General features: G+C 41.6%; 1 protein-coding gene across 2 annotated transcripts; it reads right to left on the reverse strand.

Annotated features, from left to right (window-relative positions):
- Nucleotides 1–7,211: 7,211 nt before the first annotated feature.
- LOC130602332 (kazal-type serine protease inhibitor domain-containing protein 1-like) lies at nt 7,212–18,202 on the reverse strand. Of its 2 annotated transcripts, XM_057415123.1 has the most exons (5): nt 17,957–18,202; nt 15,869–16,357; nt 10,223–10,383; nt 8,476–8,620; nt 7,212–7,574 (listed from the first exon to the last, which is right to left on the reverse strand). In XM_057415123.1, exons 2-5 carry the CDS (start codon nt 16,323–16,325, stop codon nt 7,444–7,446), a joined length of 894 nt encoding a protein of 297 aa, XP_057271106.1. In that variant the 5' UTR covers nt 16,326–16,357; nt 17,957–18,202; the 3' UTR covers nt 7,212–7,443. The 2 variants fall into 2 exon arrangements, with proteins under 2 accessions (XP_057271106.1, XP_057271104.1); XM_057415121.1 differs by lacking the exon at nt 17,957–18,202 and having other exon boundaries at nt 15,869–16,765.
- Between the last annotated feature and the right edge of the window lie 178 nt (nt 18,203–18,380).

Raw genomic sequence — 18,380 nt, forward strand, 5'->3', positions numbered from 1 at the left:
AGGAAAAATAAGGAACAGGTAACAACCCCAGCAATGCAATTTTAAATTAAGCAAGAGCTATGCCAATTAAAGTGAAAATTAACCTAAAATTAACTTATAAAATGCAAGCACACATGCCAGGGAAAACAACATAAACCCCATGCAATTGGGCTAAACCATGGGAATAAGGCCATCTAGCAAAGACAGCCTTCAGAGAATACATCTTTCCAAAATGGTATAATTCCAATATGATCCGAGAGGCGTAAACTGAATTATCATCTCATAACCAGAAAAAGTTAAAGATGCATCTATATGTGATCTGAAATTTGACTTTCAAGTCTGGACAAACCTGGCAGCAAGCCTGAGAAAGTCCAGAATACAACTGGGATGGATATCAGCACAACCACCAAGGTCTAATCACCTGTATACTAACTGTCATTAAAATAGCAAGTAATTTATAAGCTGGATAACAAATCACTCACACACAAAAAACTGATGGTGGATTTCAATAACATAGGCACTTTAACATACTGTGCTAATATATTAAGGATACACCAAAATTTAGAAATGTAGGCTAAGGATCAGGATTAACTTCTTGCTGAAAAGTTAAAACTGAAGCATTTTATCTGAGTGACAATGAGGGTATTTTTAAAGCAAGCCTGAAAAAAACCCTAGGTTACAATCTTCAGAGAAAAGTTGCTTTATCGGATATTGAGACTGATGACCTGCAGCACTTCGAAATGCTTTATCTGGACATGGTTGGTCTCAGGAGAATTACAACAAAGCTTCTCATTGGTAGACTTGAGGTATGGCCAGAAAGCACACAGAATGCTCAGACTGCCAAGGAACATGTCAGATGTTCCCTGGGTTATACTGTATGTGTAATACCAAGGAAACATGCTGATTTTCCTTGATTCAGACAGTGAAACCAAAAAGTACAACCTAAAATCAGCAAACACAACCGTCTTGTGTACAACAGCAACTCAGCTGTGCAACAGAGATTAACTTTATTAAGAAAATACTCTGAGAAACCAACAGAAAGTAAAAAACCTGCTCTGTATTTATTATGTATTTTCTTCAAGAAAGAAGACTGTCACAATCTGCATGTGAAACGGATGCCTTCAGATCCCTCCTTCCCTCAGACCTTTATCAATAGCTGAAAGGTGATTCCTAAGAAAACAACACTTGTGTCAATGAAGATGATCTTCCAGTTAGATGCTGAGTGTTTTAAGCAAGTCACAGGTAGAAACAGACCTGTGTAAGTGGCATTCTGGATCACAAAGTGTAATTTTTTCCAAGAAAACAGCTTCACACCCTAATGAAAAAGGTCAGATACTGTGATTGACTTATTTATTTATTTAATTTTTCCACCTGCTTGTCACAACTGCATAATATTCAAGAATAAGTAAAGTTCTCTATACACTTCTGGTCCTCTTCTTCCAAGTCCCTGGCAGGTCTCCTGCCAGCCTGTGGAAGAACCAAGGGCCAGGAATGCCAGGGGCCCGGCTCCACAGCAACCCACCAGGCAGGCAGCCACGGAGCCAAGCAAACTGGCAGCAAACCAGGCAGGTTCCTGATCAAAGTTCTGCTGACACGGCCGAATTCCCACAGACATTTTAATTGGCGTTTGCAGACTGAAAACGTTCTATCAACAAAGTTCCACCAGCTCTATGCAAGAGCAACAGGATGGGCATAACTGCTGAAATGCCACTGCTTAAAAGGAGAGGAAAAAAAAAAATAAAAACTAAACAAACAGAAAAAGGCCATTTGGGTATGAGTGATAACAAAAGATGTTTTAGTAGTGTTTTTACGTAGCATGCCTGGTCGCCAACTATTTAAGTAAATGCCTAAAATGGCCTCTCCAGCACTGCCAAAGCCTGATGCCACCAATCCAGTGATAGCACAGGGGACTCCGGAGGAGCGCTTAACACCTCAGCAAGTGTCCTCTGGGGACGTTCCCCCCCCCCCCTTTTCTTCCTGCGCTGTCTGAGGCACAGTTGCGGTGGCTGATGTTCCTCTCAGAGCCCTGGCGGGGCTGCCCCTGCTGCCCAGGGAGCCCCACCAGCGCCCGCAGGAGAAGCAGCAGCGGGAGAGCAGGTGCTGCTGCCTCACACGGGCGGGAGCAGCCGCAGCCCAGCGCGGGTCTCCAGCCGACACTCGCTAATGCAGCGGGAAGAGGGAAAGCCCGCATGCCACTACCGCCGCCACTACGACCCGGCCCCGCGCACCACGGGCACGGTGACACGACCGCTGCAAGCTCCGCGGCACTACCCCGCAGCCTGCCACCAGCCTCCCAGCCCCCAGCAGCCCGACCTAGCCTCGGCACTCCGGCCAACCAGCCAGCTCCCGCTCGCCTCCTCACCCGCCCGTCGCTCCCGCGCACCCTGTGCCCCTCTGCGAGCGCTGACCCCCCCGCAACCCGCGGTCCCCAGCGCCGCCCTCCGCCCCTCACCGCGTACCTCTGGACTTCCCGCCCTCCGCTCTCCCACCGCCCCCTCACGGCAGTCCCGCCGCGGCCCCGGCCCCCCACGGCCCGTCGCACCCCTACGGCCACGCCAAGTGCCACCGGACCCCGCCGCGCCGGTGCTCTGACCTGGACGCGCAGCGCCATCTTCCCCAGCAGCGGTGGGCCCGGCCAGGGTACGGGGAAGCACCGAGCCGTGCCGGGGCCGGCCGGGGACGAGGGGCTGGCCGGGACCGCGCCGGGGGCGGCCGTTGAGGCGGGACGGGACGGGGCTGTCACAGGGGCGGGCTCAGGGGCCGGCCGGGGCCAGGGGCCGCCTCACGCGGGAGGCGCCATTTTGTGCGCGCAGCCCTACGCGGAGGCGTGGGGATGTGGTAGAGTGTGGGAGTGTGTTCTGTAGCTCCTGGTGGCAGCACCAGGCAGAGGAGGCTCTCCTGAGTGGAAACGTGTGGTTTTAAGTGGTTACCCCAGTTTAGTGCTGCTATAAGTCTGTATGTGGCTTTGCAGGATGTGCGGGTTCCAGTGAATTTAGGACGGTGACAACAGCGAAAGGAAAGCGTTCCTCAGTGAAAACAGCACAGTTGCTGAGAGGTGATGAGCAGAGATATGTCTGAAGGGACAGCTGTGTCTGAAGGGACAGTTTGCTCACTTAGCCCAGAAAGGGGGGAATCCTCCTTGACAGGTGCTTATAAAGGATCTAAAAAATTAGATTCGGAGAACAGAGTTGTGTCAGTTTCCAGTTGGAAAAGGTGAATCCCATATATTGCTAACCCTGGTACAGGTAACAGGTGGGGTCTGTGATAGCAAGCACTGTTAAACTAACATAGATGTTTTACATGTTAAGAACTGCAAAGGCGGAGTTGGATCTATGACATTCTAGAGTTCAAGGAATAATTCAGGCTAAGTAAGGAAAGCACAGCATGGAAATCCCAGGCAGAAAAAGGTCAACCTCCAAGTTAAGGGCAAAAAGTAACTTGAACAATGTGTACAAGTGTCTGCACGGTAAAACCTGTTTTAATGCAGCCAGCTTCTCAACTGTGATCGAAAGTCCATGCCATTTTTATTCTGGTTAGCAGGTGATACAGGGCTTGAGCAGTTTGTGTGAAATCATTCATGTTTCCCTGCTGCACCACTGCAGAAATTCCCATGTGAAGCCTGGTAGTCCCAGAGAAGAGGCACAAACTGGTAGAATTACTCTGGAAATGGAAGCTGCTTTGCACCTGTAATAAAAAAGGGAATTGGACATATTCCTAGCTGGATTCACCTCTTAGAAGTGGGGTTGAGAAACTGTTACGGCAGTCTAATTAGGGCAGGAAGAGTAATTTCTTTGTATGTGAACTACGACAGTTGGAGTTCAGCATCACTGCACAAAATACTTTAAGTAATTATTGGAGAATGAAGCAAAATGAAAATGGAAAATGGTTTTAAATGGAGTTTCTTGTTCTCTTGCCCTCACAAGTGACTGGTGTCTGACACTGCTGAGAGTCAGTTGGATTGTACTTGAAAAGCGGGCTCGGCTTGCGCAGTCCCCTAATGACTGCCTCATCCCTGGCATGGGCCTTAGCCTCATTTTTCATCCATTATCCTGTGAAGAAATAGAATAATTTATATATAGCCATAGTCTAAAAGAAAAGTCACAAAACAGCAGGAGCAAAATAAAAGAACTGGTGGTAACACACAGAAGAAAGGGAACAGAAAGGATTTTAAAGGAAGCAGACAGAGTGAAACAGAGGAATTCCCAGGACTGAGGAACAAGGGATGGCATGGTGACTCGGAGGTTAGAAAAGTCAGCCACAAATTATAATGTGGAAAATTTGGGAGACATTCAGATGCAATACAATTACAAACTGTCCTAAGAGCCAGAAGCTGCTTGCTAAGATGGGACAAAAAGAGGAAACTTGCATATCCTTCAAAAACCTTGACCTTGTGAGCAGAGCATCAGCCCTAGCAATGACTATGAATCTTGCTCCAGGTGATGGGCCATTGCCATTAAGCTGTGGAAAATCATGCAGAAATAAGGTTAATAAGTTAAATAGTTTAAGAACCAAGTTTAATCTATGGACGCTCAGCGTGAGAGATGCACATGCATTGCTAAGTGCTAGTGAGAGCTTGTGGCTTCTGCAGCAATGAGCCGGTTTCCAGCTTGCTTGGGGCCAGTGTTTCTTCCTAGCCAGAAACACCTGTTCCCCCTGGGTTTGCAGGTAGTGTTGGCAGGTGGCATAAACAGACACTGAGAGCACAGAGCTTGTCCCATGAAGTAGGCAGGGAGCACTTGCTCAGGTGTGTGCTCAGCTGCACAGTGGAGCCATGTGACTCTACCTTACTTAATCATCAGTTGAATCGTTTTAATCTCCAAGACACGAGCAGTTGCATTTTTGCATGTGATTTCTGTCAACCATAGACTGATTATTTTAATTGGGAAAAAAATTGGTCTGGCTAAAGAATTAATGGATTCCTAGACTAATACCTGACAAAACTCCTGGGATTTAACACAAGTAAGAATGTTAGATTGTGAAACTACCCCAGACTGTCAGACTCCTAGCCTAAACGACAAAGCTGCATTAAGAATTGTAATTTATTTAGGAACTTTCATACAATTCCTTTATCTTTTCATAGGAGGGGGAAGTGACACAGTGACAATGCTTGTGAGACAGATATCAGCAGGATGTGAAATTCAAACTTGCTTTCATGGAAGATAATAATAAAATTTTTGCTGAGTTCAGTGGAATCTGAATTAAGGAAGGGGTTTAGGTCTGCCTCAGAAGATGCACTACTGAGACCTCCCCACAGCATTCATATACAGTTTCCAGCTCATTTCTGGTAGGTGGAATAAAACCAACTTCTTGAATTTGTTGTTACTTTGGGAATAGATCTGTTGCTACAGGCAGTGCATTCACAATTATGTCCATTCATTTTCCACACTGCTTATATAGGGCTGAACCTTCTCCATGCTTTTTAAATTTTATTTTAACTGACTCAATTAAAGCATAAAAACAAAACCAGCCATTTGTAAAACGAACTAGCCAATGATAAAGGTATCTGTTTCCTTTTTTTTTTTTTTGCATCACATCAGGATTTTTCCTAAAATGCAGTTTTCTTACTGATAAAAAATGGCTGATAATTTGCAACAAATTATTAAATATATTAAAATATACATAGACAAATTCAGTATATTTAATTTAGAACCCTTTGTTCTTGGAAAGTTAGCTTAGCTTTTTCCAAGTAGATGTACTCCATCATCCAAACACTCGCAGCCTGGCATGTGGTATGGTTCTGATAAGAAGCTTTCGCATTCAAACATTCTTTTATTTCTGGTTTTCATTTTACATTAACAACAGCAAAAAAGCCTGGAGAATTGTAATTCTTTCCTATGGCTAATCATTTCAAAATTCTTTTCTGTGCCACTTACTATCCTATGCCAGTGTATATTGCCACAGTTTAGTGATTGGTTTAGTAATCTAATCAATTCATTTGCAATACAGATTACAGTTGATCTGGTGTATGTCTGCAGATTAAATAGTTCCATAAAAAAACAAACCAACCAACCAAAACAAAACCAAAAACCGCTTAAAAAACGTTCAGTGATTTTTACTAACACAATTTTATGTTCAAGTTAATACACAGTGGATAAGCAAAAAAAGTTACTAGGCCTATCACTAAGAAGAGCAGGAAGAGCCCGTAACAGCAGAATCAGTAGTTAAATATGAAGCCATTTCTTACTTCAAATGAAACTAATGAATCTTTTCAGTGACACAGTGGCATACTTTCTGCTCATGAGCTGACAATACCCTAGGAAGTCTGAAAAAAAATAGATTCTTCTTTGCTTGTTTGCTACTTGGAGAAGGATCAATAATACCTCACGGCAAACACAGTCTATAGCCAATCTCTTTATCTAACTCAAATTGAAAGGAAAAATCTGTCTAATTGCAAAAAAGCACAAACCAGCCAGCGTGTTAAAGAAAATTTGTGATGCCCTGTATATACATTAAAACAATCTATGCTGTAGGTATATGCATACAGTCGGGTTACCTTTAAAGCTTCCTTAACACCATTAACTTAAGTTACTTCAGTGCATCCGGTAATGACTACAGATTTTTGTCCATTGGATAAAGATGACTGGAAATACTGAGGCTTTGCATGTAGATGCCTGAACTTTTTATTCCTTAGGCATTAACACCATTCAGTAATTTACTGCTATTCATTCATCCTCAGCCAATGGACACCAATAGGTATAACTGCCTCTCAAAAGTGGTTTTCATAACTTAGAATCTTCTGTCATACATTAATTCAGAGCCAGAGGCATGCTCATCTGATTGAGTGCACAAGAGACCTTTTCTGAGTAATTGTGAGTACTGCTAGTAAAACTATGCAGTTGCTTTAGACTACCATTGCTTCCTATATCTATTAAAAGTAAACAAAATAACCCCCAACAGAGAGAGAACTTGCCCTTGATGAGACTAATGATGGAAAATTTCAAATAAGAAGGAAAATCTTGCTGAAACTTAGGATAAAACATAGACTAAGGAGACTGAAGACTGTTTTGCAGCCTTCACGTTTAGGCTTGTTGCCACATGAACAATCTTCTGATATTTCTAAATACATTATAGAAAAAAGAATTGATACAAGGTTTGTTTTTTTTTTTGTTGGTTTGGTTTTTTTTTTTAACTATGAACATTTTTTCCAGACAGAAGGCTTGAAAGAAATTACAATTTACGTCTTAAAAATGAATATAAAATGTGATCCATTCAGTATACTTTGTAGACAGGTGCATGCTTAAGGATTTTATTCAACAGTCTGAATGTGTGGGTTTACAATTGCTCTTATTTCTGGTCAGTACAATGATACACTGCAGCCAAAGTTGAATTTCAGGAAGGTGGATACAGAAGTGAGTATGTGTATTATCAGTGGGGCCATTTACGGCACAGAGACTACTAGTAGATGTAACAGAGTATGAAAGGTATTGGACAGCAGATGTATAAAAACTGTTATTCAGAGTTGTTTCAATTTTCATAGTCCCCGGATTCGTATTCTTCATCATCTTCCTCATCAGAATGGTCATAATACTCCCCATATTCAACGCTGTAGCTTGCACTTCTACTGCCAGCATTAAATGCAAATGAAGGAGATGAGCCTGCAAGACATAATTAAATCAGGTTAAATTAGTTGTACATAGGAACACAGAGGAAAGATGGGTTTGGATCTCTATGGCAAGCTCAGTGTTTCTGAATCCTCATTATCTATTCGAAGGGAGAGGGTTTTTAACTGATGACTTGACCCAATGCTTATAGGCCAAATTTCTAGATCATTCACATTTTAAGATGTTGAAAATATACTTAATTCCCTATACTAGTAAACTGAGATTTCAGTCATCTGCAGATCATATGTACCTGAACTTACAACCAGAGCCAATAAGTTTGAAAGCCACTTGCACAAACAAGGCCAGTGACAAACTAGACCAGTGACAAACTCCTCTAGATCACGAGGCAAATATAAAACAATGCATCTTTATTCCATATTTGCCAGGAAACCCAGTTCTCTTCAGAGGAAGAAGGGTGTTACTCTGCAGGACTAGGCCTGATGCAGAATGATAGTAGAGCTGTTTCTTACATCTTTTCAAACACTCTTATTAAGGAGCAACAGGTGTTTCTTTCCCAGTATATTGAAAAATAAAGAGCTAAGCAGAGTTGCCATGGTTCAGAGACTACCCCAGCTACAGCAGCTGTTCTGGGTGAGAGTTCCTGTTAACATCAGAGGACTTCTGTAGGATAAAGGTGAGTGGAGTGGGATGTGTCTCAGTTGTATGGCTACAGTCCACAGCTTGCTGATTTCTGGAAGCTGGTGTAATACACAGCAGAATATTACACTATTAACCCATTAGGTGATAAAGTAGAAGAAAAGGACAGAAAAATTAAAATATGGACGTCTTTAGGTAATTTCTCATATCCTTCATTTGCATTCTGACAAGCCCATCCTTTGCAGCCTGCTTGTATGCATTCTTATATACTTTACATCCAAAACCCCAAAATAATTACCATCAATGACTTTCAATCTTGCAGAGGCATATGTTGCACCATGCTTATTTTTGGTGTGGCAGATGTAAACACCTTCATCTGATTTTTTGAGGCCTTGAATCTGCAGCCAGCCTGTCACACCATATTTCTGAGGCCCACCTCTTGCCTTTAAGAAGAGGAAAAAATAAAGTTGAGATTAAGTAGCTAGAAGACACCGTGATATTTGTCAAAGGAACTGTTGATGGATTAAACATCATTCCAAACTTGTAACTGCTGCCATGTTTTCATTCTGCTTGGTTCTGCTGCCCTATGTTTTAACTTACTGCTCTGTGTCTCTGAGTTCACTCTTCCCCATCTCTGCTCATTAAATTTCGTTGTCCTTCACAGTGCTCTCATTTCTGTTTCCTCCATGCTACGGACTCCCAGTGTTCCTCCTGTCTCTTGTCCCAGCAGCACTTCTTGTTGCTTGAGAGCATTGCTGCCTCTTCTCAAGCTCGTAAGTCTTTTCAGCATGAGAGTGGCAGGTGGGTCTGGGTGAGTTGTTCAGGGCCAAGGGGCCTGACCAAGCTGACACTCAGCATTGGGGTTTTAATGGATTGACATGACACACCATGAGCTTTCACAATTCACGACAATCACTCTCAACTGGCTTGGGCTAAAGCCTCTTAAAGCAGGGGGGGGGCGGAATTTCTTTTCCAAACAAAACCATTAACACATGTTAACAGAGATGCTTTTGTGGTGAATCTATTCATGAACTAAGTTAACAGGGTTCAGTTTAGCCTCTGAGCTGGACAACATTTGCATGTGGCTCCTTGCACCATTCCTTCCGAGCAATTTTAAGTCTGCTGATCCCACTTGTGTTCATGCTGCATCTGGAAACATTTCTAAGTAACTTAGACTCTTAGTACTTTTGGTAATTTACTTAGCTTTTTCTGTGCTTTTGCTAGCTACCTTTTTGTTGAGGTTGTGCCCCATGTCCATTTTATCTTACCACTCCTGGGCTGTGTAAGCAAAAAGCTAAATTTGCCATGTATTTCTCCATACAGTCTCTGTTCATCTTCTTTGTCCGCTGGAGAAGCATGCAGGTGCGGCTTCAGCCCTATTACAGTCTGCTTGTACATCTGTTGTTGTTAGCTTGTCACCCCAGAATGTTATTTCCATTTAAAAGAATTAGCATTTTGATTTATTTAATTTTAGCTTAGACTTTCAGGCTATTTCTAGGTTTGCTTGAAGCCTGTACTAATGCCATTCTACTCTTTCCACTTAGATTAAAACACAGTATCCTCCATAAAATGAGCAAATTTTTTTGCTTTCTTTTTGAATGTCTCAGGGACTGAACTGAAATGGCAGGTCCCAGAAACAGCATCTTGCAAAGGAGTTTAGATACTATGCAGAATTGTGCTTCTGCATTAAGAGTAGAAAAATTACTGCCACCCTTTCCAGAATGCACCCACCTTCTTTTAGGTAGTAGCCTAAATGGTTCCCTTTGTATGTTCAGTCAGTTTTTCCAGAGTCATACCTACATCAGGACAATCTTCATCTTTTCTTTCCCTGAAGCAGGGCAGGTAGGACCCTGTCGTTTCTTTTGCTTAGACTGCTAAAGCAGTGATCCTTGCATTGACTGAAATCATAATTCTTTACATAGTCACAGGACCTCTACTGCGAATCTGTTCATTACAGCACTACTGTATTCTGCAGGAGGAATTCACTCATTAATCCCCCTACTCCTTCGTCCGAAACCGTATGACCTGGAGAAGTCAGGTTTTACCTGTACTGAGAGGTGGGTATCATCTCCTGGCAGGAACATTTTATTCCCCTTTTTTTTCCACTCAAGATGTGGCATAGGATAGGCTGACACCTCACAGCCGAAAATGACATCATTTCCTGTGTAATTCTGGGCATCCTGAGGTGGCATAGAAATAACAGGAGCTGCAAGGAACCAACAGCACAGTGCTTTAGGAGACAGTGAGCAAAGGACAACACAAACACAAAAGCATACAAACATTAATTCCTACTTTACGTTATAAAACCAGTTTACCTTTTGCCATCTCACACTTTATGAAGAGCCACATGATTCCAAGCAGCTTTTAAAGCTCAGAATACCTGTGTCCCCTTAAAAGGTGAACAGGGTTTTCAACAACTCTCCCTCAAAGGACCTGTCTGTCCTTCCCATTGCACATGATTGTGAAACTTAAGCAGAAATCAAAAGTTTCATTTATGTCCCGTGAACTGTTACCATGGGCTAGACTCAAGGCTCCACAGTCAAGCAGCCAGTACTCAGCGAGACCTTCAGAAGAAAGCCGAAGAAATTCTGTAGCAGACGATCACAGAGTAACTTCATTGTACATAATTCTTGTGAATTTCTGTTACATTTTGGATATCTTGAAAGTGAAAATAGTGCAATTGCTAGTTTGTCAGACTGTGTTTACTGACTACATCGTTGCCTTGAGCTTGCTAAGATCTTGTCCCCCTCTGTTACCCATGGGACTCATTGCAACAAGTTACAGAGTAACAGCATTAAATATATTCCACATTTATCCAGAATTGCTGTCGGTTTCATCTGATGTTCTTGTTATGAGACAAGGAATAAAAGGGATTGAAATCCGTTTATTTTGTAAGGTTTTATGTTATGTTTATTACAATAATTAGATTTCCACTTACTTGTTTCCTGTTCTCTTACCCTCACCCCCTCCACCGATTTGGTTTTTGCCTCTGTATGATCCTTTTTCCGAAAGAAAAAGCTGACGTTAACCACGAGAGGGAGCCAGTCCAGGGATTTGAAGACAGGAAAAATAAACTATCACCTGATGCATTCATACATCATTTACACATCCCTCTGTAAGCATGTATGAATATACTAAATGTTAACAGGAGACTAAGATATTGAGGAGAAGAGAGAAAAATAACAGTTACTGTTATCACACCTCTCCTGTTTTGGAGATCTCTGCTTTTTTTTTTTTGCTGACCTATTTGTCCTCAGCAAGAAGTGTTTTTCCTTCTAAAGTCTCTTTTCTTTCTATCTCCATACCAGTGTTTAAAAATTTATATGTTTTCTGGGCCATTAGATTTGTGTTTAATTATTGCTTTGATTTTTGTACAGATCCCAGATGCTTGGAAGTAGAAATTGATGGGAAATATATTTTTACTTGCAAGATTTGAATCAGTATGTACAGCAATTATGGTTCACCATTTGAAATAGCAACAGCCTATTCCAGGTATTTGAGCAAAGTTTCTAATGCATTTGTCAGTTTTTCAGAATTTATATCTGCAGAAAATGTCAGATGCATCCTGAGTAAAATTGATTGCAAACAAATTATACAGCAAAATAATTCCCCATTGATGAATGACACATTAAACAGGAAAAGTAAAGTAAGGCTCTCAGGCTAGGATACTTAAACCCTTAAGTGCTCATTCTTTCATGAGAACTGTATATTGTTTCAAAAATCTTGTCTTCAGATCAGCATTAACTGAATATTTTGGTTGAGAATTTTTTACCCATGAACTTACCACATATGGTCTGATATTAAAATATAATTTGAAATATTAAAACTCAAAGCAGCCATGTTTCTTTTAGTCATATGTGTGCTGTAGTTAAGCTTAAAGTTAAGTGTAAAATAGAAACCAAATGTCTGTGTTGTCTCACATGAGTTCTTTAAATTACTGCTGTAGAGAGACAGCAGGAAAACCTCTTTAAATAGACAGATGCTGCCTGACTGGTGGTTTTGTTGTGGTGCTAACACAAGTGTCTTGTGCATACACCAACAACACTGAAGTGTTGCCAAGATCTGTCCTACTTACGGGAGTGTCCACAGACATAGCTCAGCTGTGCAAGGGTGAGGGCTCTGGCTTTACCATGCAGTGTAAATGTACCCTTAGCCTCGAGAATTAAGGGTCTCAATTACAGATTCATTATGACTTTTCCCCTAGGAGGAATTTATCCAGCACTGTCTACCATACATGAAGATGAATTCCACACTGGAAATACATCTTCCATTAACTGTAAGGAGAATACTGTGACAGCTTGGAATGCTGAGGTAGTATGCTCAGTCCCACACAGCTGGGCACTTCTATAGGGGTAGTTAAGGCTTTGCTGGACTGTGGCTGACCAGGACTGGCAACATGTGAGTTCAAACTCGTAGCAAGTAGGAATAACCAAACTGCCTTTTCTGAATCTGAACGTTCAATAAATACCTGCATTACTGACTCAAATTTGAAGTGCATCCAGAAATAAAATAATATACATCTCAAGCCACCATTTTGTTCTATTTTACAGAAGAAAATTGAAGTAGCAAGATATCACTTTAACACAAATTCCCAAACTTTGGGTTTGTGTGGTTCAGATTTTGTGTTCAGCTAAATTCTGCCATGTGTATCTGTGTGCACTTTTTTTGCATAACTGTGTCTTTAGAAACAGATCTTTACTGTTATAATAACATGTCATTTTGATTCCTGGAGTATATGTGCAGTAGTTGCTCCTTTCCTTTTACAGTCCCCATTGTGAATTATCCTCATGTATTATAGAAAAAATAGACCAGAAGCCAGAAAATGTCAAAATACTGCTTCACCTTTCACAAACAACATTAACCCAGTATTACCCCAAACTAACGAATTAGATATTTATTTTTGCCTTAACTAATTTTTTCTAATCTATGTCTGATTTGATGAAAATGGCAGAAAATTCCATGGCTTATTTGTTTTTTAATATGAAATTTACATTTAAAATAATCTATGTGACATAGCTAAATACAGAGAATCACTTCTAGATTGTTCTGTTACATCATTAAATCATCAGCAAGAGAGGTCTGAATGTGAATGGGGATGAATTAAGTGTGGAGAATCTACATATAATCAATGTACTTGGTAGCCTTGGTAAATTATTAGATAAACTGATCAAAATTAGCTTTCAGGAAAAGAAAGACTTTTCCACTGTTGTTTTGGGGAGCTGGGCCTTCTTCTTCTTCGTTTTCTGGTGATGCACTGAAGAGAAAAGGCTATACTCTTGTGATGAAAGGAGTTTGTTGTTATCTATTTATTCATTGCTTGCTGCATACAATTAATCCATTTGGCATCAATAGGAAACAGCAGATGCTTTGAAGGAGAAATAACAAAACAAAGTTCTTTGAGTTGAGTGAAGGTTGTATTTATAGCTTGGTACCGAAACCCCCCAGTGTTCAGTGTTTGTTTCTCATGCAAATTGGAGTCAGCGGAAAGCGAGTGCCGCAGCGAGGCTGCTGCTCTTGGAGCCAGACTCCCGGTTGCCTTTTGTCATCAGTTGCAGGCGTGAAAAAGCAGCCTAAATCAGGGAGCACCTTCACATGCCTACTGTGCTGCTTCAGATAGCTGCCTTGCCAAAGAGGGGACTTACTGGTAGACTCTCAGAGGAGCCCCGTGGTAGCACCTGTGTATCGTGCTGCTTGCTAAAAGACCCAGGCTCCTTGCAGGGTCTAAAAGAGAATCTGCTGCTTTGATCAGCTGCTGCTCAGAGAAGTTAACAGTTGTGCTTATCCCCTCCTTTCCCCGGCGAGCCCAGCAGTCACCTGAGCGCTCTGCTGCAGCAGGGCACAGACAGTGGCCTTGGCAGGAGCCAAAGAGACGAGCCCCCATTTTTCTTTAACTGAACTCTGCACAGCACTGACATGGCTATGAACTTCCAACCAGGCTTCTGAGCAGTTCAGTAAGATGAGCCAACCTAGGAAATTTCTCTGCATTCCTGGTGAGAGAGTCCAGCCTTTCTGGGAAGCCAGGGAAGCAGTGGGAAAGCCTTGGGAGTGATTCCTGCATGCAAAGCAGCTCTACATGCAGTGTTATTCACCTCAGGGGTGACTGCAAGGCCCGGTGGATGACAACATCAGCAATTAAAACTGGCAGTACTTCCAAATTAAAGATTTTTATACATGGGCAGTTCTGTTTAATTAATTAAAGCAGAGCATTGCTTTAAGCCTGTAAGCCTGAACAGCTGCCTCTGCTGCAGAGTTACCATTACTTGCTGTAGAGTGGCCCTTCTAACTGAAATGTGCCTGAAAGGGTTATACCACAAGAACTAGTGCTGGTCTAACCCTGAAGAAGAACACCTGTGAGAGAGCTAACAGGCTTTCAGTCATATTGTGGGCTGGTATGCATTGGGTTTTCTGAATGTCTCTTTACTGACAAGCCTCATTTCCCAACTTAATACCCTAATGGCAAATTCTTTATTGTATTGATTCCTGATTCTTTATTGTATTGTCCTCTTGCAACTTGAGAAAGAGGAAAGAAATCTGGTATTAGTTGTTCATCACTTTTCCTTTCAAGCATTCAATATCCAGTGTTCATTCAATATCAAAGCACAGCATACAGTCTAAATTGGAGGCAACAGATAGGTAGTGAGGAGTGGGTAAAACATACCCAAGTTGCTCTCACATGTGGACCTTTGCCAGAGATGCAATCTTAGATTCCCATAACTGTGACCCATTTGTGACTCAGAGACTTCTCCTACTTCATTTCTATGTCATATCTATTCTATGATTCTATGATTTCAGAAAATATTCCATTAACTTGTTAAAAAAGAATAATTTCTCATTCAGAAAACAAAAGCCTGTTCACTTTTTCATTTTATATTCATGTGACTTAGGTGAAAGGTACTCAGGAGTAAAGACTTGTAATAATGTGAAGAACAAGAACAGTATATGAGCAAGAGACAGGATTCCCCAGTACAACCCTGCTAAGAATCCTTCCACTAAAAATCATCACAGACAGCTGTTCATGCTCTGTGCATGTATTTAGGGAAACAGTTTCAGTTTGATTTTGTTATAATATTTAGATTTCTGTTTCATGGGTTAGCTAGATTTTACAATGATTCCAAAACTCTGTTATCTTGGACTTCTTTGCAAGAGCAAAAGACCTGTTAATTAAGCCTCATCTTCTATTGTCTCTACACTGCTAATCATATATACACACAGGTGGATACGCTCTGCATACACATATATATATAAACACATACATACATGTACATGTATGTGTGTATATATATATGAATAAGGTATGCCTTGCTCTCACCACTTCAATATAAGGTCAGTCCTCATATAGTTATTTGTCCAGTCCTCCCAGACTATCCTGCAAGCTTACCTCTCCCCAACTACACATTCTTGTAGAAAATACCTCATATTCTGCTTATTCAGAGCAGAACTAGTCTGCAGATCTGTGTCTTAGTAGTCACCATGTGATTTAATCCACTAGTCTAATACAGAGTCTAGTAACATACAAAATTACCAGCTGCTGAACCACAAAGTAAATGCCTAACACAAAGTAGTATTATAACAAAACAATGATAAGAAAAAAGCAGAATTAGTTTAATAAAGTTAGACTAGAGCATCTATTACATGTTTGAAAATAAGAACAAGATCATTTTTCGGTTTAGAAGTGCCTCTGTACATATTACCTGATTCACATGGCCCTTTGTGTTTCATGCTGATATTTCTTTTTGTAGCATAAGCCTTGTTGAATTGACAGATGTTCTCGTAGGTTTTCCCTTCAGGTCCACAGATGCTTTCTTGAGACTTGCACACACACTGAGGTTCAGGGACTTCCCCAAACCTTGCTTCATCAGCATCCAACCTGCACTCGAGGTTGTCCCCACATTGCCCATAAAAATGATTGCCCTGGTCCAGGTCGCAGATCTGACCTTCCACATTCCCACACTCAGGACAGCAGCCACAACGGTCCAATACAGTCCCAGCTGGACAGTCTTTAGGCTCAGAGCAAAGTGCCAAATTGCATTTTCCACAACTATCTGCTTCCCTTAACAGTCTCCACCAGCCTCGGTGGTACAAAGCAGGGAAACTCTGAGAAACCTGCACCAGCACTACCAGCACTGCTGTAACCATTGGGTGCTTCATCTTCAGAATGTAACGATCGAGCAGAAAAGGTCCTTGGAGTAAAGCCAGGGGCAGAAAAAAAAAAAGAAAAAGGAAAAAGAGAGCAAGCTAGTGAGAGAAAAACAGTACAATCCTTTTGTTTTAGAATATAAATTCTACTGCAAACACAGGCTCTAAGAAGAAATTAGCATCAGATTCCTAGTCTGAACTGGTAACAAAAATGCATGCAAACCCACCGGCTTTTCTCTAATGCAGTTTGGAATGTGACTATTGCTTGCACAGAAACCAAACTGCCCCTTCTGACAGCTGAGTTGAAGCTCTCTGAAAAGCTGTTTGCTCAGTGTCTCCTTGAGCCAAATTTGCAAAACATTGCTCTATTGAAACAGCAGCTATATTGCAGCTATTGTAGAAAGGGGAATGGGGTAAATTAGTGTAAAATGAAGAAATGAACTGCTATGAGCTTGTCCCCTCTCAGCTGAAAAAGTCAGAAAAAGATGCACACAGTAGGACCAAAGATAGCTGTACCCTTGACAAGACCCTATGTTTTTGAGAACAGAGCAAGGTTTAACACCAGATTTCATCCATTAATGATCACAGCTGGGGGTTCTGAATTAACAATTTACTTACAGGCTCTTTGTAAGCAAGGGACAATCCAAGACAGCTGGAATTGACTTTAAACTCTTGGATTTAAGATGAGAGATGATCAGACACATGGCAGAATCCATCATTCTCTCTCCATTTAGTTTCTTTTCAGTGTTTATGGGTGTCTGGTTTGCAACCCAGAGTAACGTGGTCCACACTTGGCTCTAAGAACTAAGTGCAAAAGGTTTAGAACATAGATAAAGGGTGAGCCAGCTGCTGCAGCATCTTCGGGCACCTCAGAAGGGGGGTTTGCTGGAGAATTAGACACATCACTTATCTTTTCAGAGCACTTTTCTGCCTTCATTTCCTAAGACGTGCTTACACTGTGAATTAGGAAGGAGGATGAAAGAGGCAACTCTGAGATCTTCCCCCCCCCCCTTTTTCTGTGCATAAATTTCTACCGGTTCACGGAGATGCATTTGCAGGGTCATTTCTCACCAGGTGTTGCACTTTTCTTTGTAAACTCCCCTCCCTTTCACTGCCAACAAGAGTTCTACTCTGTAGACCATCGGCTGCTGTTTCCAGTGTTCAGGTACAGCTAAGCAGAGATGCATCTTGCTGCCTTGGAGGTAAAAGTGATGCATAGTGGACTTGGAGACCTGCAAATATGGGCCAATGCCATGTGTCAAAGATGACCACTCCCTACAAATGGAACATCTCTGTGTGGTAGCTTAAAATAACTCTGCGTACATCACATTTTCAAGATACACACGTAAGACTAAGACACTTAATAAAATGAAAGAGAAATCGTGCTTGTGCCTGCTTGTCCTGAAATCTTCCACAAGGGGCTTTTCCAACTCTTTATATTCATGGTGCTTAGCTCCTTACAAAAGCTCAATGAAGGATGCATTTTGTTGCACCAGCCTTACATCCTATGGACACATCCACAGAGGGAAATCTTTTGGGAGGGAAGTTTACCTTCCATCCCAAACAGATCCATGGCTTATCCACGGCTTTTCCATGGATATGCAGAAGTTCAGCTTCATGCCTTTTGCACCAGTTGAGATCACCTCTTGCTTGGAGTGAAGTAGCAGGCTGCTTCCAAATCAGTTCTTTCTCCCAGACTACTGCATATAATGCAATTTCCCCCTGGCCTGCATGGGTGGAACACTTTTTAAGGCCAGCTTGAAGAGACCTATAGAACACTGCTTATCACTGTGTGATAGCTGGGCTAATTCATATTTCGTAGTGCATGTTCTTGCTTTAAACACAGAATCAGACTGCAAAGGAGTAAATTATGTGTGTAACGGATGCTTTTAACATTGAGAGTTAGAAAAAAAAAAGTAACCACAGAATTTAATGGGAAATTGATTTTTTTTTGTCCCACATTCTTATTCTGGTGAATGTGTTACATTTCACACTTCCTCACCAAATTCTAATTGGATGTTTAGTTTTGCATTATAGTGTTTACTCATCACTGTCTGTTTTATAGAA

Source organism: Pezoporus wallicus, unplaced genomic scaffold (genome assembly GCF_028554395.1).
Source record: "Pezoporus wallicus isolate ANWC-B61680 ecotype Strahan unplaced genomic scaffold, APGP_CSIRO_Pwel_v1 contig_4161, whole genome shotgun sequence".
In the NCBI taxonomy this organism is placed as follows: Eukaryota; Metazoa; Chordata; class Aves; order Psittaciformes; family Psittacidae; genus Pezoporus; species Pezoporus wallicus.